General features: G+C 52.7%; 1 protein-coding gene and 1 long non-coding RNA gene across 2 annotated transcripts; both read left to right on the top strand.

The window, feature by feature from the left end:
• The first annotated feature begins 6,644 nt into the window (after positions 1-6,644).
• On the top strand, positions 6,645-12,669 carry TCF15 (transcription factor 15). Its single transcript, XM_036121783.2, has 2 exons — positions 6,645-7,252; positions 12,072-12,669. The coding sequence occupies exons 1-2, from the start codon at positions 6,725-6,727 to the stop codon at positions 12,144-12,146; spliced, it is 603 nt and encodes a 200-aa protein (XP_035977676.2). The 5' UTR covers positions 6,645-6,724; the 3' UTR covers positions 12,147-12,669.
• Positions 12,670-12,674: 5 nt separating this feature from the next.
• Positions 12,675-15,903, top strand: LOC144379277 (uncharacterized). Its single transcript, XR_013441998.1, has 2 exons — positions 12,675-13,093; positions 13,184-15,903. It is a non-coding gene; the product is annotated as an uncharacterized LOC144379277 (long non-coding RNA).
• Positions 15,904-24,248: the final 8,345 nt, after the last annotated feature.

Raw genomic sequence — 24,248 nt, 5'->3', positions numbered from 1 at the left:
GCTTATGATACCAATCATTATTTATTATCTTTATCTGTCTCTGCCTTTCTTTATTATCTTTGCTCTTCTTTACATTCTTTTGGGCCGGGAATTCAGGATCCACACCAAAGAGCTTACTCACATGGCTGGCCAATTGGTGCTGTCTGTAGGATGGGGACCTCTTGAAAAGATCCTCTCCACAGGACAACTGAAATATCCTCATCACAGGGTGGCTGCCATCCCCAGAGTAGGTGATTCAAGAAATCAAGGCAGAAGTTCAATGCTTTTATCATCTAGGTTCAGAAGGCACATACTATCACTTCTGCCAGATTCTTTTGGTCACTCAAGTCAGAAGCGATTCAGTCGGGGAAGGGTCTACACAAGGGAGTGAATACAGAGAGACAAGGATCACTGGGGGCCATCTTCGAGGCCAGATACAGAGTGCCAGACCCGCAAACGCTTTGAATGTGACAGAGAAATATATTTTCATCTTGCCTGACTGAACTTAAGATGGCGAGTAATATATCTATGAGTTCTTGACACAAAATAGGCCCTCAATAAACACTATCATTAGTCTTCTTCTCAAAGTAGACCGATGTGTAGGACTTTGTCCTTCTGGTGTGTCCCTCATCTACGCACAAGCATACATATCTGTGGTACCACCATCTAGGTACCAAGTAGGTGTGGGAGGTTGGGTATCAGCCCTTTCATGCCTTCATGCATTCAACAAGCATTCATTATTGCCCACAGTGCGTCGAGCTCTAGCCTAGGATACTAGGATACATCCTGTGCCCTGGAGAACTCACTGTCTAGTGGAGGAGGCAAGCACACTGAGATGGAAAACAACCCATTTCTCTGTCATCAGAGAAATGCAGATTAAAACAAGAAATCAGATAATTTCAAGTGCCAGGGATAATGTGGGGATGATGGACCCTCAAGCCTACTGGGCATGTGGACGGCAGCAGCCATCCTTGAGTGCAGTCAGCCAGTGCTTATGCTAACTATGTGTACTCTCTCGGCCCCAGGAATCCTGCCCTTGGGTGTATATCCCAGAGAAACACACAGGAGCCCATGAGAGTCATGCACCAGAGGTCCATCACAGCTTTGCTTAGAGAGGTGGAAGTTAGGGGTATAGCCATAGGACCCAGCACTAAGGCAATGGAAAAGGAGGCATGGCAGGTGCACGCACACCATACATACTAAGCAGTGGTTAGAAGCAGTGCACTCAAGTTAGATTCGGCACACAAAGCACAGTGTCGAGTAAACAAAACAACCTAACAAGCAGATCTATAGAAACTACCATTTGTGCTCATTAATAACCTACTCACACAAATCAGCACCACATATTTTATGAGGATACAGGCATATTCAAAGACACGCATCAACAATATTAGTGGACCCAGAGTAGCCAACACGATATTGAAGGAGAAGAACAAAGCTGGAGACTGATTCTACCCAACTTCAAGACTTATGATAAAACTACAGTAATCGACACAGCATTGTAATGACAGCATAATAGACAAAAAGATCAACGAAACAGAATAGAGAGCCCAGAAATAGACCCTCATAAATATAGTCAACTCACCTTTGACAAGGAGCAAAGGTAATACACTGGAGCAAAGATAGTCCCTTCAACAAATGTTGCTGGAGCAACTGGACTCTGGGCATCCACACACAAAAACATGAATCTAGACACAGACCTTACACCTTTCACAAAATTTAACTCAAAATGGATCACAGACCTAAATGTAAAACACAAAACAATAAAATACCTAGAGGACAGCATAGGAGAAAACCTAGATGACCTTGGGTGTGGTGATGACTTTTTAGATCCAACCCCAAAGACATGATCCATCAAAGAAATAATTGATAAGCTGGACTTCATTAAAATCAAAAGCTTCTTCTCTGTAGAAGACATTGTCAAGAGAATGACAAGACAAGCCACAGACTAGAAGAAAAGATTTGCAAAAGACACATCCAATTAAGGACTGTTACCCAAAATATACAAAGAACTCTTAAAATTCAACAATAAGAAAACAAACGCAGTTTAAAAATGGGCCAAAGACCTGACCAGACACCTCACCAAAGAACATACACAGATGGTAAATGAGCATATAAAAAGATGCTCCACATCATATGTCATCAGGAAAATGCCAATTAAAACAATAAGATACCACTACACACCTATCGGAAGGGCGAAAATCCAGAACACTGACAACACCAAATGCTGATAAGGATATGGAACAACAGGAACTCTCATCTATTGGGGTGGAATGCAAGAAAGCACAGACACTTTGGAAGACAGTTTGATGGTTTCTTATAATACTAAACATACTCTTATCATACGATCCAGCAATCGTGCTCCAAAGGGTTGAAACTTATGTTTACACAAAAACCTGCACACAATGCTTATAGCAGCCTTATTCATAATAGCCAAACTTTGGAAGCAACCAAGATGTCTTCAGTAGGTAGATGGACAAATAAGTGTGATACATCCAGACAATGGACTATTATTCAATGCTTTTTTAAAAAAAGATTTTATTTATTTATTTGACAGAGAGAGAGAGAGAGAGAGAGGGAACACAAGCAGGGGGAGTGGGAGAGGGAGAAGCAGGCTTCCTGCGGAGCAGGGAGCCCAATGTGGGGCTCGATCCCAGGACCCCGGGATCATGACCTGAGCCGAAGGCAGACACTTAACGACTGAGCCACCCAGGCGCCCCTAGTCAATGCTTTAAAAATGCATTTTCAAGCCACAAAAAGACATAGAAGAAACTTAAGTGCATATTTTTAAGAGAAAGAAGTCAATCTGAAATAGCTATGTACTGTATGATTCCAACCACATGACATCCTGGAAAAGGCAAAACTACAGAGACAATTAAAAGATCAGCGGTTGCAGGGATGGGATGTAGATGAACAGGCAGGGTACAGAGGATTTTTAGGGCAGTGAAAATAGTCAGTATGATACCGTAATGATGGTATGATAATGATGTCATTATAAACATTCATCCAAACCCACAGAATATACAATACCAGGAGTGAATCCTAAAGTCACCTATGGAATCCGGGTGATAATGATGTGTCAATGTAGATTCATCAATTGTAACAGATGTACCACTCTGGTGAGTGGCATTGATAACGGGGAGGCTATCTGTGGCAGGGCAAAGGGAATATGGGAAACCTCTGTGTCTTCTCAAGTCTGTTTGAAACCCTAATACTGCTCTAAACAAACAAACAAACAAAATGAAGTCTTAAAAAGTATATATTAGAGCGGGTGCCCTGTGTGGGGAGGGAAAGGAGAGTGGGGAATCAGGGACAAAGGGAGAGAAGTCAAAATACAAAATACAGTGTGATCAACACGCCAGACTGTACCAAGGCGGAAGAGGAGCAACAAAGTGGGCTTCGCCAAGAAGCTGCACCTAACTCTGGCAGAGGGGTAGTGCTGTTGGTAAGATCCAAAGGGATGAGCACTCCAGGCAGGGGAGGACAGCTAGGGCAAAGGCTCGGAGAGGTGCAGAGCTGGTGGCTTGGAGGAACTCCAACTCCAAATGTTTCAAGGGGACAGACGCCCAAGGTGCCCTGGTCAGGAAGGCAGGGGCCACCGGCTGTTCTCTCAACCTGTAAGACTCTCCTCCTCTTACCTGACGGACTCCTACTCAGCCCTCCCACACCTCTGGGCTGCCAGAGAGGCCGTGTGGCTGGGGAAGGAGTGTGACTGGCCTGAGCTCCCCTCCGGCCCACGGTGCGACCTCGGGCAAATCACTCCCCGCTCTTAGGACCTCGGGTTCTTCATCTGTAATTGGGAATAATAACAACGCCTACCTTGGAAGGTTGTGATAGAGAGGAAATGAGATGAGCAAAATACAGTGTCCTTGCCCCATGACGTGTATATTCTAGTGGAGGAAGATAACTAATTATGTAGTATGTTCACTGCTGTATTCCCCAGACCCAGAACTGTGCCTGGCACATAGTAGGTGCTCAGTTAATATTTGCAGATGAATGAATGAAAGCAGTAACAAATGCTATGGAAAGAAGGAAAGCAGGGTGAGTCGGAGAAGGAGAGCCGTGGGGGTGCTAGTGGGGATGAATGGGTAGGGGCAGTGGTGGGGGAAGGCCTCCCTGAGCAGATGGGATTTAAGGGATGATCGGAAGGAAGTGAGGGGGATATCGAGACAGGTGCATACCAGGCGGAGGTGGGCTCCCCAGGCAGTGTGGCTGGAGCAGAGAGACAGAGGCCAGGGGATGGGAGGAGCTGAGCCCCTCATGTGGGTGAACTGAGAACGTGGCAAGAGCCCCATCCCCACTCCCAGGGAAGGGACTGAGAACAGAGTCAAAGCTGCTCAGCCCTTGCAGGCCATGGGTCCCTCCTCCACCTGCGGCCAGCCCCTAAGAAATTCAGCACAAACTCCTCTTACATGTTGAGTGCTGGATAGGTGCCAGGCCCTGGCTTTACCAGCATGCACTCTTGGAACCATCACCAGCCCTAGGAAGGAGTGCTGTTATTATCCCCAGTTTTCAAAGCCGGAAACCGAGACTCCGTGGGGCAGCTACCCTGGGGCTGGACCCGGGTTCTGGGATGCAGGCGCAGGGCTGGCTCCTACCACATTGTCCTGGAGTTCTTTGTTTACAGCTCGCCTTCCCCTCCGGGCTGCAGAAGGCCCGACTCAGTCTCATTCATGGTTTTATTTTACTCCCAGGCTCCTGTGTGTCAAAGCCTGCCTGAGGAGCAAGCGAATGAATGAGCCTACCACATAAGCCCTCCCCGGCTTCCGGGCCCAGTTCATGCCCTGCTTGGCTTCTCCAACCCGGAGCTGCAATGGGGAGGGGGCCGGACAGGGGAATTTCAAGCTGCCTGAGGACTGAGAACAGAGGAGAGGGGGAGAAGGGGGAGAAAGCGAAAGTGAAGGGAGCCAGGAGCCCCTGTGAGGAGGCGTAGACAGGGAAGGAAATCTCCCGGTAATAACTCATCGGCTCAGGAAGCAGCAGTCCAGCCTGGGGCTGCGTGTGGGACTAGCCCTGTGGGGGGGGGGGGGGGGCGTGCCGCACAGGCTCCTTCTCCTCTCCCCCAAAGCCCAGCCTGGCTGGGGTCACGGTCAAATGAGGAGGGGTGGGGGAGCCAGGTGTGGGAACAGAACTTCCCATAGACCCTGGGGCCTGAAGACATCAGGGGCTGCTCTCCCGGCAGCCAAGGGAGACCCTCTAGCTTCCCTCCCCCATTCTGGCCTGGGTGGGGGAAGCCAGGAAAGGAGTGTGGCAGAACTGGGAGGCATCTTCAAGAAAACTGAGGCCCAGAAGGGAAAACAAGCCAAAAACACATCTAGAAACCCTTCACCTTCACTCCCTGTGCCCTCTCTACCACATAGATGCGTTCAGATTGAAGAGAAATTTATTTTCAAAGCCTAGGGATACAGGTTGGGCCAGTCCCCAGGATGGAGCTGGGAAGAGGGCATAGTGTGGGAACCCCAGCTGCCTTCAACAGCTCAGTAATTCCTCCCAGGGCCCCTGAGAAGGAGAACATGTCAGACTCAACAATCTAAGGTTTCCCGAAGGAAGGAAGGAGAAAGGAAAGAAGGAAGGTAGGAAGGAAGGAAGGCAGGCAGGCAATGAGGAAAGACAGTCACACCTCTCTCTCTCCCTCTCTCTGTGGTGGCATTCTGAGGAGGGAGGGGGGGCATGGATTTGGAGCCAGGGTGGAATTGTGGAGAGTACAGGAAAGCAATTTGTGTTTTACTGGTGGTGGAGGTTAGTGGGACCGGGTGATAGTGAGGTCAAACAGGCTGGGGCTAATGCCTCCACTCACCCCTTGTAAGACTAAAGGCTAGAGCTCTCTCATCTGTAAATCGGGGATACTCCCCCACAACTTCAGCAACGAGCAGTAAAGTACCCAGCACCGTGGCTGGCACACAGTAGGACCTCAACCAAAATGTCAATTCCATGAGGGCAAAGAGTCTGTCACCTTTCTATTCTCAGACCTAAAACCATTCCTGACATAACAGGGACCCAAGAAATATTTGTTGAATGAATAGATGAATGAATGAAGTACTGGTTTGTGTGTGTTGTTTTTGTTTGCCTTTTTTTTTTTTTTTTTTTAAGTTTGCTGTTGAGGATGTGACACTGTGGAATCCTTATTTGGAAAGATTCGTGTTTCTCTAAGTGTTCTCCATGGACACCATCCTAATGCAGATTCCTGGGCCCCGTTCCCGACCTGCTGAATCAGAACGGGAGGAACCCGGGAACCTGTCATGCCAACGGTCCCCTTCCCTAATTCTTACACACAAGAAAGCTGCAGAACCACAGTATCAGAACGTGGGGGCGGGAAAACCCCGAGCTGGTTTCTCTGCAATCCTCTTTCCGAACGAGGAAACTGAAGCCGTGAGAGTCTCCCTGCGGGTCTAGACCGAAAATAAAGAGTCCAGATCTGGGCACACCCGACCCCAGCCACAGACCCCCCAGACACTTGCCCCGCTCGCCTGCGCGCACTGGAGCCTTCAGGGCGGGCCCCCTCGCTCCCGGGCTGCTTTCAACCTGGGGAACGGGGGCGGCGGGCGCTTCGCCATTGGCCGGGGCGCGAGGGGCGTCTCCCCATTGGCCAGGGCGGCGGCCTCCGCCCCAACCGGGGCGGCCTCGTGATTGGCCCCTCCCCGGCTATAAGGCGGCGGCCGGCGGGGCCGTGGGAGCGCGCGGGAGCGCACGGCGGGGCGCGGCAGACGCTGGGACGCGGCGCACCGAGGGACGCGGCCGGGCGCCCATGGCGTTCGCGCTGCTGCGCCCCGTCGGCGCGCACGTGCTGTACCCGGACGTGCGGCTGCTGAGCGAGGATGAAGAGAACCGCAGCGAGAGCGACGCGTCCGACCAGTCGTTCGGCTGCTGCGAGGGCCTGGAGGCGGCGCGGCGCGGCCCGGGCCCCGGGGGCGGGCGGCGGGCGGGCGGCGGCGGCGGCGGCGCGGGCCCCGTGGTGGTGGTGCGACAGCGGCAGGCGGCCAACGCGCGGGAGCGGGACCGCACGCAGAGCGTGAACACGGCCTTCACGGCGCTGCGCACGCTCATCCCCACCGAGCCGGTGGACCGCAAGCTGTCCAAGATCGAGACGCTACGCCTGGCGTCCAGCTACATCGCACACCTGGCCAACGTGCTGCTGCTGGGCGACGCGGCCGACGACGGGCAGCCGTGCTTCCGTGCGGCCGGCAGTGCCAAGAGCGCGGTCCCCGCCGCCCCCGACGGCGGCCGCCAGCCGCGCTCCATCTGCACCTTCTGCCTCAGCAACCAGCGCAAAGGGGTGAGTGCGCGGAGCCCCAGGACTGTAGCCGCGGGTCAGGGGCTGGCGGGGGACGGGGCTTCCTAGGGAAGCAGAAGAGGAGCAGAGACCCCAGTGAAGAGAGGGGGAAGCGACAGGAAGTTCGTCGGGGGCTGCGGTGCTCCAAGCCCAGGATTTGTGTGGAACAGAACCACTCACCCAAAGTCCCCCAAACAGAAGTGGTACGGGAAAGCCCAGAGAACGGAGATTGCTCATTGAAGGACACCCCTTTAAGTGAAGGTGTGCTGGGGAAAGAGCGTGAGGAAATAGTTAGAAAGGCCATCATTAAGTTCTTCCCAGGCGCGAGGTGCGTTCCTCCTCCTCTTTTACCCTCACAAGAACCCCCAGGCAGGTAGTTATTCTGCCCGTTTTATCACTGATGAGGATCTGAGGCTCAGGGGGGTGTGATCGCATGCCCACATTTGCTCACCTGGGAAGCCACAACGCAGGTTCTGTTGCTTGCTGGTCCACGTTGCCATGAACTACCCCTACCAGTAAAATAATTGTCCGCCATCCTAAGACTTGGCGGGAGACTGAGAAGAAAAGGAGACACATATCCCCAACTAAAAGTCTGAGGTAGCCAGCTAATGAGCAGTAGGAGTGAAGAAGGGGGTCTCACCAAAAGGGATAGAGTGGGGGCGAGGTCACTGTTGAGTCAGCTGGATGGAGCTGGAGCTGAGCTCCTGTGGTTTTCCAGATAAGGATGAGAACCAGCCTGGTAGGGGGCAGATGGGGTTGAGTAGCTGCTGAGGTTGAAAGGGACGCCTGGGTGGCTCAGTCGTTCAGCGTCTGCCTTCCGCTCAGGTCATGATCCCAGGAGGCTCAGTCGTTAAGCGTCTGCCTTCGGCTCACGTCATGATCCCAGGGTCCTGGGATCGAGCCCCGCATCGGGCTCCCTGCTACTCGGGAAGTCTGCTTCTCTCCCATTCTCCCTGCTTGTGTTCCCTCTCTCGCTGTCTCTCTTTCTCTGTCAAATAAATAAATCTTAAAAAAAAAAGGAAAGGGGGCTCTCCTGGTTGGAAGCAGGTTCTCCTCCCGCTTAGGCCCCAAGGAGCCTGCTTCATCCCCCACATTTCCCTCTCTTGTCCTGGCCTTCTCCTACAGTAGGGAAGCTGGTCTGCGTGACACCTTTGGATTCCAGCAGCTAGCATTTACATCTGGAGATATTAACCCCGGGGGAGTCCCTTACTGGCCCACAGTCTTTTGGAAAGTGAAAGGGCATGGGGGATTGGAGTCAGGTCTCTGAGTCCCCCATTCTTTGGTTCTTACAGCTGCTCTAGGCCCCCTGCTTTACTCTGTCTTGGGGAGGCTTCTGTGTCCTGGCCCCAGACCATCATCTTCTGACTCATCAGACTCCCAGTCTGGCCTCTCACCCCCATGGCTGCTTCAGATTCCCTGAGTCAGTCGTCTTAGGCTCTGTCTGACTTGTACCCTGCTGCTCCCAGCTGCGGGCCCTGGCCCGTGTTCCAGGCTGGGTGGGGAAGCCAGGTGGGCCTTCATGCATCCAACCTGGGTTGTGAAGGGCTGGCTGGGCCCTCAGTGATAACCCTCTAACTGCCCTTCACCTGTTCATTCAGTTCAGCCAACCTTATTTACCCAATAGTTGCCTTTTGTTGGCTCTGAGAACATTTCCAGAGCGGCAGGTTGTGGGGTCCCACCTACCACAGTCAGGAACTCCCAGGGCCAGGGCAAGGGAATGGGGATGAAGACAGGGATGCCGCAGTCTCATGGTGGGGAGGAAGAGCACCAAGGGACTGTGGGAGCCCAGAGGAAGCCCCCAGCTAGGGCCTGAATTCCTGACACATGCTTAGGAACAGAGGCAGGCAGATGAGTGGATAGGGAAAGGTGTTCTAGGAACAGGGCACCCCAAGAGTTGGCATCAGGAAAATGATACTGAGAAGGAAAGGGGAAGACATTGAAGGTGGCAGAGCACAGAGGGGAGGCAGTCTTGATGGGCACTGATTTCCTGTGCTAAGCACTCTTCACACATTCTGGTTAAAACCCCCCAGGGGCAATGAGGGAAAGAGGTGCTCTGGTGACCCCCACCTGCCTAGAGATGCTGTCGCTGGTTCAGAGACGCTGCCCGTGATGAAGTGAGGGTTTGAACTCAGGCCTGCCCGATTGGGAAGTGGGAAAGGTTATGGGCGGGGAGAGAGGGTGGGGGGCTGGGGAGCTGTAAGTGCAGGCCTGGGGGAGAAGGTGTGTCTGCCACGTGCCCACACCGACAGCGGGGCAGGCTGGGGGGCAGTCTCTGCTGGTTTCAGCCTGTCCCCTGGATCACAGGGACTCACTCGCCTGGGTCTGGCTGTTTCCCCGCGATCCGTCTACAGGACCAAGAACCTAGCCAAATTTGGCTGCAGAAGCCATGCTCACCCCCACAGACTCCTCTGGGAGTAGGCGAGAGGGGCGATCCTGGCCAGCTCTGGCCCCTCGAAGACTCAACTGAGAGAAAACTGACTCTCTCGTGGAGCCACGGCAGGGGCTCCCTTCTGAGCTTTGGGGGCCAGAGAGCTCCAAGGCCCAGACTCTATTGCTTTACTCTGAGCCACCCCCTCCCTCCCACATGGCTGGTCTGAGGATGGGGTCACTAGGGACCACCATGCTCTTGTAGTATCTTTCTGTCTAAGGAGGGGTTAAGTGTGGTCCTCTGTGGTAGAAATAGCAAGTGGGAGATGGAAGGGGGGTTCTTGTCTCTACCATTTCCCCCTTTGTCACCTGGGGGTGGAGTTGGATAGGATCATCTTGTAAGGCCCCCTGCCCAGTTGGTGTACGCAGCTCAAGAGCGGACGTGGCCAGAGGGTTGGGGGGCGGGGCAAGGAGGCACCACTACCGGATGATGCCGATAATAATACTTGTGACCATCTGTTGAACACTTACAGTGTGCCTGGCACTGTGCTACGGACTTTACCTAGGTGAGCGTGGGTAATCCTCACAGTAACTCCACTTCACACGTGGGGAGACGGGCTCAGCGGGGTGAAGTCACCTGCCCGAGGTCCGACGGGTAGTCCGTGGCAAAGCAGGGATCAAAGCCCAGATCTGTTTCACTAAAGCCCGACTAATCCTAATCACGGTGCTTCCCAGAGCCCTGGGCGCTGAGTTCCTAGGGGACGGAGAAGCTGGGGCCTAGTCAGGGCCCCTTCTAAGTGCTTTTGGCAGTCTGCAGGCCTCTTTCGCAGCTGCATTTGCAATCGCCTGCGCCCTGGGGTGGCAGTAGAATCATTTTGTCCTCATTTCATAGATGAGGACACTGAAGCTCAGAGAGGTGAACAGTCCCAGCATTAGCTTGAGACCGGGGTCTCCCGATGACTGCCAGACTTGGCGGAGAGGTGGCTCCCCCTGCCCCTGAGGTCATCGAGTGAAAGAGTGGGAGGCGGGTTTTATTATCCCCCAACACTACACCCCCTCCCCCCCAACGCCTGTCCCCCCTTCCCAGCCACTCCTGCCAGATTTGTCTGAGAAGCCTAAGCCCCAGGCTCTGCTGGGACTGTGGCCTCAGCCCTCAAAATAGCCCTGCCTGTGAATGAACACGTTGTCCCTGGGCCCAGAGAGCCTCGAGGGAGACTGGGCTCACATCTGGATGGATCTGCCCCAACCTGGGCCCAGGGCGGAGGGGGCAGGGGGCAGAGCTCCCAGATGCTTGGCTATTTCTCTAGATGGCTGAGAAAGAGGCCTGTCCTATCATCTCCTAGCCGGCCTCGGTGGGGCCAGCATTGACAGTGGGATTTCAGACGCCAGTAGAGTCCTGGAAGCAGAACAGACTGTGGGACAACACGGATTTCTCGCCCAGCTTTTTTACCAACATCATTCCGTGGCTGGAGGCCTCAACAGAGGGGGTGCTCTAATGTCTGTGACCTCGCTGGGTTACAGTGAGGACGATACCCCCACGTCAGCCCACAGACCACCGGGTAGGGATGGGCCCTGCGGGCTGAGGGACGGGTGGCTTCAGGGCTGCCGCCATGAGCTCATCTTCCAGTGGGCACCACAGATTCGAGCAGCAGTAGTCCGCACCTGCTCATGTCAGGCTCAGGGCTGCAACTGGGCCTACAGAGTGAAGAACTTTTGCCTACCCCTCTCTCAGCCCCCAGCCTGATGGGGGAACAAAAAGAGACTCTGTCTTCCCCTCCTAAGTTTTCTTCTGGTGATATGGACCCGGAAGTGCTGGGTAATGGCAGGAATAGAGACACCTTCCCGGGGAGACGGGACCAGAGTGCATATTCCTGGCAGAGAGGACACCCTGAATGAAGGCAGGGAGGCCAGAAAGCCAGAGTCTGCTTTTGAAGGTTAATGGGTAAGCCACTGGGCATACCGTCGGCCAGTGGGGAGGACCACTGTGGGCTTCGTTTGTTTTGCCCTTTAATATAAAATATCATGATTTAAAATGTATTGGATTTTTTTTTTGAAAAGCAACAAATTACATGAAATGAAATTACAAGGAATGAAAAGGGTAAAAAAGTACATGGTGTTAAAAAAAAAGAGAAAAAGAGCCTCCCTCCCACCCGTCATGCCTCCTCCTCATGAAATCCCTCTCCTCCAGGGAAGCCCGTTAGCAACTTCCCATATGCCCTTCTCTCTAGACATCTCAGCACACAGGAGCATTCACTCAGTTCTTGCTTTTGTCCTTCAATGCAGCTATCTCTCCATCATTCCCTGTCAGTCCTGGAGAATCTCTTCGGCCTTCTGCGGTGGAGAACTGTATTGTGTGGCTATGATTTATTTATCAAGTCCCCTATTGCTGGACACAGAGGTTAGTTCCAGTGTGCATGGGGACCTGATCGAACTTTCTCTTTCTTCCCTCTTACAGGGTGGCCGTCGTGACCTGGGGGGCAGCTGCTTGAAGGTGAGGGGGGTGGCCCCCCTCCGAGTGCCGCGGAGATGAGCCTAGACCCCTGTGGCATTTGTTCCAAGCAGGACCCTGGAGAAGGAGGCCAGAGGCCAGCCACTGGTTAAATAGGGGAGAAGACCCCAGGAGCCCAACCCAAACCTCTTTCATGTTGGGACCAGGGGACAATGGTCTGGGCCCATGACCCTGTGGGCAGGCTCCCTGGGACATCTCCACCGCACCCCCAGAGAGCTATGAGGACCCAGCCAGCCAGCCCCAGACCTGGCTGGTCAGAGACAAGGCTGAACTTTTGGAAAAACAAAGACTATTGGTGACAGAGGATGTGTGCATATCTGTGAATGAGTGTGGGTGTGTGTGTGTGTATATGTGAGAGAGAGAGAGAATTGGTGGGTTTAAAATAAAAAAGTATTTTTAAATAAAAGATGTTCCCAGCTGAAGAACGGGGTTGGGGGAACTAGGGACATCAGAGGTCAGAGGTGGCCCCTCTCCTAGACTGTGCAGAGGCCCGGATGTCACAGGTGCTGCCCTCTGCCTTGGAGGAGGTAGGGCTGGGGGGAAGGCAGGAGGACCCATCTCCAGAAGTCAAGATAACCAGACTTCACAACAGTCTTCGTGAACAGCCCTTAGCTGTCTGGTGCGGTTGGTCAAGAAATCTTAATTTTATTTATTTTTGAAAAAGGAATATATTTATCCACATGGTTCAAACTTCAAGAGGTACAAGAGGAAATATGGTGAAGCTTCCGTTCCTCGTGCCCTCCAGCCACCAGCTCTCCCTGCAGGCAGCCTCAGTCACCAGATTTTGTGATCTGTCCCATTCCCAGATTTTGTCCCATTCCCTATGAATAACCAAGCAAGGACAGAAACATGTATATGTTAACTTTCTCCCATTCTTTACACAAACAATAGTGCGTTGTCCATGCTTCCTGCCCCTTGCAGTCTCTCCCTGACCTAAGTCGACTGTCATCCCAAGTCAGCACACAAAGGTAAAGAGTGGCCTCGTCCCTTTAGTGGCTGTGTGTTCCACTTGACGAATGTTCTCTACTGTAACCCGTCCCTTCTCCGTGTTTTCGCAGACAGGGCTGTGTAGGCATGCAGTTCCCACATGTGCAAGCGAATGCACTAACGGGATGTTCTTACCCCTGTTTTAGCTGAGATGATTTGGAGGAGCAGTGACCCCCCCCAAAGGCACGTGGCAGGATGATGAGGTGAGGTCTGTCCACCCCCAAAGCCTTCCCTTGCCCCAGAGATACCCCACTGGGGTGCCAGCCCCCCAGGGCCCCGATTCTTCTCCAGCAGGCCTGCGAAGTGAGGGCTGGTGTCTCCCCATCTCACAGATTCAGCCACGATGGTGACGGGGACAGCTGGGCAGGGCAGCCAGGTGCCCTTGGCTCTCCGACGGGGACGGTCCCTGTGAGGCCAGCGTCAGAGGCTCGGGAGGCTGGGGGGAAGGAAGGCAGGGCAGAGAGCGGGGCCAGGTGAGGCGACAGAGCCGGGCAGCCGCCCTTGTCTCTGGGTACACTCGTGCTGATTTGGAAAAGGAATTTAACAAACACTTTTAATGAGTGTTTACTGATGGACGCCTGGCCAGAGTCCACGCTTGCATCCACTCTGCTGTGCATTTGACCTTTTGACTGAGCCTGAAGCGGGGCTGCCCGTTTTGCAGATCAACAGATTACTGAGCACACTGTCCCTGCCAGGCGCGGCGCCAGCCACCGCCGCGGTGAGCCAGACCCACCCCGTCTGCCTCACAGACAAAACCCGCGGCCCCAGGAGAGTAAGGGGGTCAGCCCAGGTTGGAGTGGCCGTGAAACCACCACATTTAACCTCTTTGGCATGAGAAGCGCAGGAAGGAGGGCCCCAAGGGGCGGAGGTCCAGCCTGGGAGAGCTTTCCCCGCACCCTCTACCTCGTGTCCCCAGTGTTCCAGGGACACGGGGCTTGCCTATCCTGTCCCAGTGTAGTCGTGCGTCCCCCTGGGGGAGCTAATTAGGAAAGCACATTGTACTCCCTGTGTCTGCCCAGGGCCAGGCAGCCCCTGGCAAAGCCGTAGGAAAGGACTGTGACTTGTCAATGGCAGGAAACCCGGGAGTGGGGACAGAGCAGACCCTTGGGTGCTCGTGGCTGGAGGCCCACTTCTGCCACCAGATTTGCTGAGTGACCCCAGAGAAATCGCTCGACCTCCACCCCGGGCCTCCCTGGGCCCGTCTCTAACCAGCAAGAATAGCTGGGACAGAATGATAATTATCTGTTTGCCTTGTTAAATAGTTTTTAATAGACCATTTCTGCACGGGGTAAGTAATCTCCTCCCCAAAGCCATGGCTGGTAGCACTTTCCTGTGTGTCCTTCCAAAAGTGCTCTGTCCTGATTTCTAGTTCTGAAAAAGCATCCATCGGTTTCTCTGCTTCTGTTTTCACTGTAAAACATTTAAACGTTGCAAGACCCTAGAAATAGCACCCATCCCAAAGACAACCACAGTCGACACTGTAATCCTACAGAGTTTTTGTAAAACGGACACTGAAACAAGCATTTGCAGCATACTAAGTTACAGCTTTCCCCCGACGTATAACTCACGCGCAGGACAGCGCACCCGCCAGTGAGTGCATAGCTCAACGAGTTCTCACAAGCCACACACACTCGTGTACCCAGAGTGCAGACCAGGAAGGGTCGGGAGTCCCTCTTGCACTCCTCTTCACGCCGGGTTCTTCCCATTGTATTTCCTGTGAAGTGGATGCACTTACAGAGTCCCTAGCTCAGGAGATACAAAAGAGACTAAAGCAACAGTACGTCTCCTTCCTTCCCAGCCACTCAGTTCCCGATCTCCAAGGCAATTACTGTTCATCAGGGTCTTGGGAATTCCTGCAGGAACCGGCTTTGCATACATAGGCAAGCCACATAGGCATTGTTTTTCCACGCAAGCCGCAACCTTGCACACACACTGTCCTGCACACAAAAAAAGCCCTCTGTGTACGGAGCCGCTTCGGACTTGTTCCCAGCTGCTTAGTACTCCATCTCGTGCACTTTCCCGCTTACAGGCTTGCCTGAGCTTCACTCCCGGGTAGCACACAGTTACCGTCCGAGCGTTGGTGAGCTGCCAGGCCAGCCCAACACACGAGACTTGGGAGAGGCATAGCCACAGACCGGTCCCTCGGGCGGGCATTTGCCCAACATCCCTGCCCCCAACACCTATGCTTCCTACCTTCAGGATGGGCCAGCCCAGCCAGGATCCCCAAGGCTCCCTGAGTAAGGGCCAACTTGGAGCCAGAGGAGTAACAGGAGCTCAGGGAGAAGAAACCCAGGGCTGTGGGGGTGACCAACTTCAGCCAGACCACCTGGGACCCTGAAGGGGAGGCTTAAATTTCAGGTCTCACTCTCTACCCAAAACTTAGACACTAGGAGCATTGGTGCAAAAATGATCTCCGAGGCCACCGCTTCACAATGAGGGGACTGAGCCAATCCAGAGGAAGCAGCCTCCCTCAGGTCTCCCAGGGAGTCCCTGGCCTTCCTGGGTCCCTAGGAACCCAAGTATCCCCCCATGACGCACAGGGCTCTCTTCCCTAATTTTGCAGTTGCAGGTGGAAGACCTCAAGACATTGCCCGTGGCAATGAGGGACACCAAAGCCCAGAGAAGAACAGCAGTGGGCCATGGTTGCGCAGTTTTGGGATCTGAGCAGGACTGAGAATGCAGCACCCCTTCCTCCAGGCAGGGCTCCTCCATTGCATAAGCTCCCCTCGTTGGTCCAACCACTTCTATTTTATGAGGCTCCTGTTAGATTAAAAAACACCACAAAACAGAATTCCAAAAATGTGTGGTATATTTAGCAGGTTAACTCTTAAGCACCCACACACGGTCACAAATACAATGCATTATTGTGAGTACATTAAATAGAGGATTTACAGGGGCGCCTGGGTGGCTCAGTCAGTGAAGCATCTGCCTACGGCTCAGGTCATGATCTAGGGCCCTAGGATCGAATCCCACCATCTCACATCGGGATCCCTGCTCAGCGGGGAGTCTGCTTCCCCTCTGCCCCTCCCCCTGCTCGTGCCCTCTCTTTCTCACTCTCTCAAATAAATAAAATCTTTTTTAAAAAAATATAAATAAATAGAGGATTTACAAAACTATCAATTTGGGCACCTGGGTGGCTCAGCGTTAAGCGTTTGCCTTTGGCTCAGGTCATGATCCCAGGGTCCTGGGATCGAGTCCCACGTCGGGCTCCCTGATCAGTGCAGAGTCTGCTTCTCCCTCTCCCACTCCCCCTGCTTGTGTTCCCTCTCTCGCTGTGTCTCTCTCTGTCAAATAAATAAAATCTTAAAAAAAAAACAACTATCAATTTACGGGACATACATGTAAAGTTGAATGCATCTCCTGCTGTGGATAGGATATCCAAAGTTGAGACCTGGACAACAAAATGCAGGACGTGACCTCGAACTGAAGCCCATACTGTGGAGGGATATGCTAGAGAAGACAGGTTACAAAATCAGAATAAGAACAATAGATTGGATAAAAGTACTGTAGCAACGTTCCATTTTCCGAATTTGCTAACAGTATGGTTATGTAAGAGGATATCCTTGTGCTTAAGAAATACACCCTGAAGTATCACTGAGGAACATGATGTAGAGACCATACTCTGGGATGGTTCAGGAAAAACGTGTGAGCAAGGGAAGGATCCTGCCAATGTAGCAAACGGCTCAAACTTGGTGAGTCCAGGTAAAGGGTATATTGGAGTTCTCTGCACCACTTTTCACTTCCCTGGATGTTTGGAAATGATTGCAGAATGAAAAGTTAGAACAAAGTCGACACTTTGGCCAGCGAGGATGTGAGGCCTGCCAGATGGTCTCCTGGGCCCCTCTGACTCGCCCTCACTTCAGCTGCTCCAACTGAGGATAGAGAATACCCCTGGTGGACCCAGGCGTCCCTGCCCGTGACTCCCAGGCCCCCGTGCCCTTTGGGAGGCTAGGGTGGTCCCAGTGCCCGAGCCTCCTGCCACCATGATTTATGTCCCTGTGAGCCTCAGCAGCTGTGAGCACGGGTCCCGCCCAGCAGCCTGCTGGGGGACCAGGTTTGCTTCTCAGCGTATCTAATCCAGACCAGACTTGCAGAGCCCACGGGCCTGGGATCAGGCTCCCAGGGGGCCAGGGTCAGAGGGCAGGCCAACAGGGCCTGGAAACCGGGGCGGTGCTGAGGGTGAACTGGCTGGAAAGCAGGAGCCCTGGCCTGGGTTAGCCCAGTGGCCGCTCCTGTGTGACCTGGGCTCGCTATCTTCCCCTGTCTGCTCAAACACAGACTCCTGGAGGTTCTCAGTGGAATGGCCTCTGGAGCTGATCTCCTTGGAGCCCTTCAGGTCACCAGTGGGGAAACTGAGGCCCAGAGCAGGCAAGGCATATCCCCAATGTCCTAGTGAGTCAGAGATGAGCCAGAACCAGATTCCATGTGTCCCAGTCACTGTTTTCATTGCCTGGTGACACATTCCAGAGCAGAGATAAGCATGAGAGGGAGTGACTTTGATGGGGCTCACCAGTCAGAGGCACTGCTCTGAGAGCCTTACACACACGGCCTCGCTTAATCTAGGCCACAGCCTGCCTAGCTAGGTTCTCTCGTCATCCTCATTTCACAGTCTAGGAAGCCAAGTCCAAGGCCATCCAGCTAGATGATGGCATAGCCGTGATGTGAATCCAGGGGGTCTGGCTCCAGCTCCCATGGCCTGAGCCACAGAGAGGAGGTAAAACTCATCAGGAGGCATAGGATAGAATTTAACATCATAGACCAGCTGCAGGTAGGTGGCTTGGCCTGTCAGTCAGTCAGTCAACAAACATGTGTTGAACTGCTCTCTGGACCACACAAGACTCTAGGGATGATCAGAGAATAAGACAGATGTGGTACCCGCCCTCGTGGAGGCCACAGTCTATCAAAAAAGCAGACCCTGAGCAAATAAAAATGTGACAGGTGCTTCCAAGGCATGGGTGGGGGGTGTCTGGGAGAGAGTACAGGAAACGGGTGATGCTCTGAGGCCAGAGAAGGCTTTGCCGGGTGTGAAAGGCTCTGCAAAGTTGTCTAGCCCACCCTGCACCAGATGAACGATGGGGCACCTGGGGGTCCCAGGGCCCCCCCGAACGTAACCCGATAATCCCTGACACATCTCGCTGAGCACCCAGAGCAGCTCTGTGAAGTAGCCAAACACAGCGGTGAGCTATGGTGGGCAGAGGGGAACGATGAGAGGTGAGCACTGGGCGGTTTGAGCGCTGTAACCCATTTACTGCTCCCCACCCCAGCCAGGCAGGACTGTTAGCATCCTCGCGGCTCCCCCAGGTCACACAGCGTCCAGGGCCCACCCTCTTCGCCTCCTTCCTCTCCTGCCCAGGCGCTAACTAACAGCTGAGGTTTTGAGGCAGAAGGCAACTCCCCCGAGGCCACAGAGCCGGCTGGAGCCTCTGCCCGCCGCCCCCTCGGGCGGCCACCTGCCACCGTCGTACAGCATCCCCAGTGCGGGACGGGACGCAGTGCCAGCACAAAGGGGGTGCCCAGCAGATACCTGCCGACGGACCCAGAGGCATCGCACTGTCTCACTCAGTCTGCACACCACACTGCAAGGTCCATTTTACCACGTCACAGAGGGTGCTCATAAAGAAGCAGCGGCCGGCCTGAGGTCCCCCAGCTAGGAGGGCAGTCGCGCCTCGAACCCAGATCTGTGGTTCATCCCGTCTGCAGAAAACCCAAGCGGCCTGGAAGCTCAGAACATACTGGCAACAAGCCTTGAACCGAAGAGGAGAGCGGGATGGGCCCAGAGCTTAGGGAGGAGGAAAGGCGCTGACCAGCTGGGAACTCCGTGGGAACGTCTCTTGCCCCCCAACCCCACCCCACCCCAGTTGGTCCCCCAGGCAGCAGCCAGGGCAGGGGGAGGATGGGGTCAGGGAGGCGGGCCTTGGATTCCCAAGGAGCACACCCCCTCCCGCCCCCTGTGGGATGGCTAAGGAGCCACTGAGCTGGGCCTGCCTTTTGCTCTCACTATTCACTTGGCTCCCTGAGGCAGCCTCCCCCCACCCTTTTCCCCCCTTCCCCTGCCCCTCCATCCCCTTCAGCCCAGGCCCACCGCCAAACCCCCCACCACCACCCCCAGCCCTGACTCTCAGAAAGCCCTGGAAAGGCTGCTTTCTTTGAGACAGGAAGGTATCCTCAAGTCTCAGGAAGGAAAAACAGTCAAGCTGAACCCACCAAGACCGTCTCCAAGGGGCCGGGGCTGGCGCCTGGCCAGGGCTGACATCACCTGGGAACTGCCGAGGCCCAGGCCCGCAGCTGCAACACGCCTCCTGGGGGGACGTGCTTTGGCTATTTAAAAAATAATAATAATATAAAAAAAAAAAAAACGTTTCCAGTCTGGTGTTTTTAAATGTGCTTTTTATAGTGGGCCCTGGGTCGTGGGTGTTTCGGTGTCCCCCGTCCCCTTCCCCTTTTTCCTCCCGTCCTGATTTTCACACCACACAATGTAGCCTTTGACCAATTCCAGCTAATTCCCAGGGATTCTGGGCGGGACCTCCTTCCAGTCTCCTACCCCCTCAGATTATCTTTTATCTATCCAGATATATTTAATTTTAACTAAAAAAATATATATATATTGCAATGTTTGCCTGTGGTACCAAATTCAAAAGGTGCCTAAGAGCATTGGGTGAAAAGTAAGTGCCTTCCCAATCCCGAGCCGCTCCTTCCGTCCCCCGAAGCAGCCCCTCTCTTATTTTATTCAACAAAATCTCCTCTTAGCGCGTATTATGTACCAGGCACTCTTCGGAGCAATTATATAATATTAACTCATTTCATCTTCATAAAACCCATATGAGATAAGGTTTCCATTGACTATTTTCTTGTGAATGTTGCCAAAGATATTCTGTGCATGTAGAAGCAAACCTAGATCTATAATCTTGCCCCCTCCCTTTTAAAAAAACACAAATAGAAGTTTATTATGCAGCCTGGTCTGCACTTGCTTCATTTACTTAAAAATATATCTTGGACTCATTCCATATTGGTGCATAAAGAGATCCTTCTTTCGTTTTTATGGCTGCATCGTATTCCCTTCTATAGACGGATGTGCGGCAATATAATTAATGTGGCCACTCATGGTGAACATTAAGGAAGCTTCCAATATTTTCTCGTATGAATAATGTTGCAATGAGTAGCCAAAGTAATTTTTCTAAAAGCATAGCTTGGACCTCATCAGTCCAACATTCAAAAATTCTCCATCTTTCTCCTTTGTACACACAAGGGCACCTTCAATGTAGGGATGATTAAGAACCCCTCTGGGACTATGATGAAAGCAATGAACCCGCTCACCCCCCCAAAACACTCATGGACAACCGAGCTTCGTGTGGGTTTCAGGGACTCCCCGAAACCCCACCCATGGATGCAATAAAGCCAAGACACCTCTTCCGGCTGTGGCGTGCCCAGGGCTTGGGACTGGACCTTGTGGACGGCCAGCTCTGCTGCTTCTGATTTGCAGGGCCGGGAAAATTCTCGTCCCTCCCCTGCCCAACCCTGCACCGGCTTCCCAACGCCCTTACAACCCAACCCAAAGTTCTCTCTGGCGTGCCGGCTCCTGCCACCCACCCCTGCAGCTCAGCTCCCTCCCTCTCCCAGCTTGCTCTCTCCAGGCACACCAGGCTCCTTTCAGCCCTTGGAACACACTCCAGCCTCATGGCCTTTGCTTGTGCTTCCTTCCACCTGGAATGCTCTTCCCACCATATCCTCGAGGCTTGCTAATTCCCTCCATTTGGATCTCTTCTTAAATGCCTCCTCCTCCAGGAGGCCTGCCTTGACCACGCTAGCTACAGTAGCATGCCTCCACCACTCTTTTTTATTTTTATTGTGATGAAATATACATAACATAAAAATTTACCATTTTCATGTTTAAATGTACAATTCAGTAGTATTAAGTACATTCACAACGTTGTGCATCACCACCAGAAACATTCTGAACTTTTTCATCATCCCGAACAACTCTTTACCAATCTTTACCCCCTTTACTTCTCTTAGTTTTTCTTCACAAGTTATTGCTACCCTACACTATGATATTTATTTATGTATGCATCATGTTTACTGCCCACCTCCTTCGACTAGAATGGAAGCTACGAAGAGGGCAGGGACTTGGCCTGTGTTGTCCCCTGCTATCTCACCAGCCCTTCAAGAGTGATAGGGACAGGGACGCCTGGGTGGCTCAGTCGGTTGAGCGTCGGCCTTCGGCTCAGATCATTGGTCTGGGATCGGCTCACATCATCCCAGGGTCCTGGGATCGAGTCCCGCATCGGGCTCCCTGCTCCGCAGGGAGCCTGCTTCTCCCTCTCCCACTCCCCGTGCTTGTGCTCTCTCTCTCTCTCTTTCTCTGACAAATAAATAAAATCTTTTTTTTTTTTTTTTAAAGAGTGGTAGGGACATAGTAGGTGCTCAGGAAATGGTTATGGATAAATGAACTGATGAAGGGCGCTCCTGAAGAAAAAGAGAATGCAGGAAGAGACTGACTCTGCACAATTCGGGCCACCCTCTCTTCCCCCCACTTGTCTACCCCTCCTTCTTCCTCCAGCCACACTGCGCTGTTCCCTGCGATGTTCCCCCACCAAGCCTCTGCGCAAGCGGCTTCCCTCACTGGAAATAATGTTTTTTCTTCATGCATCAAAAGCCTCTTCATTTTTCAAAGCCCTGCTCCAATCTCAACTCCACAGGAAAGGATTCCCCAACAGAACATCGCCCCAACGGCTCTCCCTTTCCAATTTGCCCATGACGCTGTTTTTGCCTGGAATTGGCCAGGTCTTTTGTGGTTGTAGGTAACAGAACTCAGCCAGCTCAAAGTGGCTAATGGGGAAGGGAAAAAAAAAAGGCTTCCAGAACTGAGTTCAGGGCACTGATCTCATGGCTGAATGCAGGTTATCCTAAGATATCATTAAGAACGCTCTCTCTCCATCCCTCATCCCTGCTTTCCTCAATGTCAGCTTTATTCCTGGGGAGCCTCTCCTCTTGTGATGACAAAGATGATTCTGGATCAGGACTCGCCCTTTAAGAAACCCCTTTGGAGTGGGCCCTTTCTCTAGCAGTTCCAGCCACAGGTCCTGGGGAAGGCCCCCATTGGCTTGTCTTGGGTCCCTCGGCCCAGCTGGTGCCAGTCCCTGTGGCCAGAGGGATGAAGCATTCTGACTGGCCAGGCCTGGTCATGTGCTCCCCTCTGAAGTGGGTGTGGCTTCGCCCGGCCTGAGCTACAAGAACCAAGAGTGGAGGAGGGGTGGTTTCCCAAAAGAAAATGGGGAAATGGCCCTTCGGCAGGCAAGAGCCTCAGAGGTCGCGAGCAGTGCCTGGGTTGGAGCATTTGCCCCACTGCCGCCAGGAACTTGAGTTATTTTTTAGGATGTGTCTTCCCTCGGAATCTGTGAATTCCCTTGAGGCAAAGTCCAGCCACCAGCACGGAGTCTAGTGCACGGACGGCACTTGATGAACACGTCCGTGCTTCCCGCCTCCCCTTCAGAATACAGAGGCCTCTGTGCGCTCAGTCTGAGACATGGCCAGCTTGGGAGGACCCTGACTCTGGCCAGGGCAGCGGCCCTAACCCCTGCCCTACCACTCTGGCACATCCTGTCCCCACCACCAGGGGGTCAGGAGATCTAGTTCTCGGTCTGTAATGTCATTGGTATGACCTTGAGGAAGTCTGGATGGTTCCCCGCCCCCCAATCCCGCTAACCCTCAGTGGTCCCTTCTCTTAAATAGGAGTTAGGAGAGGCATCCGACCCGAGAGGCACATTGTCCTTTTCAGTCCATCATGTCCCTCTTCATAATTTTTTCCATGTCTGGGTACCACCTGTGCTACCAGTTACATAATATTTTTTTTTCTTTAAATGGATCCTCTTTTAAATACATAAATATATTCATTTCAAAAGGGAACTTTAGATCCCTCCATAAATGGAAAACCAGTATCTCGTGCCATAAATAGAAGGTAACCATAAAAATAAGTACAATGAAAACAAAACAATGTCATTAAATTCTTGCCAGATTCGGCTGCCTGCCGGAAGGCTTGGAGGTGGAGTCTTGCTCTCTGTTAAAAAGGGAAGTAAGTGTTAAGAGAGGTGTTAAAAACACGCCAGCATTCAACAGAGACTTTCTCCTTAATAGCAAGTTGAAGGAAAACTGGAAAGGGAGGAAGGTTCCTGCTCTGGGCTTTGGTGGCTCTTTAGTGAGTTGTGACTCCAATGAGCAGCAGCTCAGGTGGGACCTGGCACACGGGACCCACTCTCAGGAAGCAGTGGACCTGGCTGTCCCATCCCATGGAGGGGGATACAGTATGTGTTTTCATTTGCATACATTTGCATGAAGAGCCTCTGAAAAGATCAGAAATGAATAAACATGGTGGGAACCAAACAGATATGAAATACAGTGGAATACAGTGGGAATGAGGCTCTTCACCCTTTTTATATTTTTGGAAACTTATTAATATATTACTCAAATTTGAAATAATGAAAGCAAATATTTATTAGCACCTGTTCTGTAAGCAGATTTGATGCTAGGCATCGTGAGTTCATTCATTCATTCATTCTTTTATTTATTTATTTATTTATTTATTTATTTATTATTTTTTGAGAGAGTGAGCAAGAGTGCAAGCAGGTGGAGGGGCAGAAGGAGAGAGAGAGAATCTCAAGCAGACTCCGTGCTGAGCACAGAGCCTGAGGTGGGGCTCAATCCCACGATCCTGAGATCATGGCCTGAACCGAAATCAAGAGTCGGATGCTTAACCGACTGAGCCACCCAGGCACCCCATTCACGCTTTTATAAACTAATCAATTCAATGAGCATCAGCACAAACCGTGGCTCGAGAGCCCTATGCTAGGCACTGTGGGTTTATTTGTTCATTCAGTCAGCTAATGTTCATCAGGACTCTGTGACTTTGTTCGCTCATGTGACCATGGATCAGTGGTAAGTCCTGCCCTCAAAGAGATCACGGTTTAGAGGGGAAGCAGGTGTCCTGACAGACGAGCAGACTGCCAAGAGACCAGACGGTAAGCACAACTTGTGCAAGGGTGGGAGACAACAGATTGTTGGGGCTCCACTGCAGAACCTTGCATGTTCTCCTGGGCGGGGTGGGGGGAAGGGAGGCAAAGGCAGGAGCAGGGAGAATGAGGC

This window comes from Halichoerus grypus, chromosome 10 (genome assembly GCF_964656455.1).
Source record: "Halichoerus grypus chromosome 10, mHalGry1.hap1.1, whole genome shotgun sequence".
NCBI lineage: Eukaryota > Metazoa > Chordata > Mammalia > Carnivora > Phocidae > Halichoerus > Halichoerus grypus.
The sequence above is the reverse complement of the archived record's forward strand: the minus strand, read 5'-3'. Positions and strand labels throughout refer to the sequence as shown.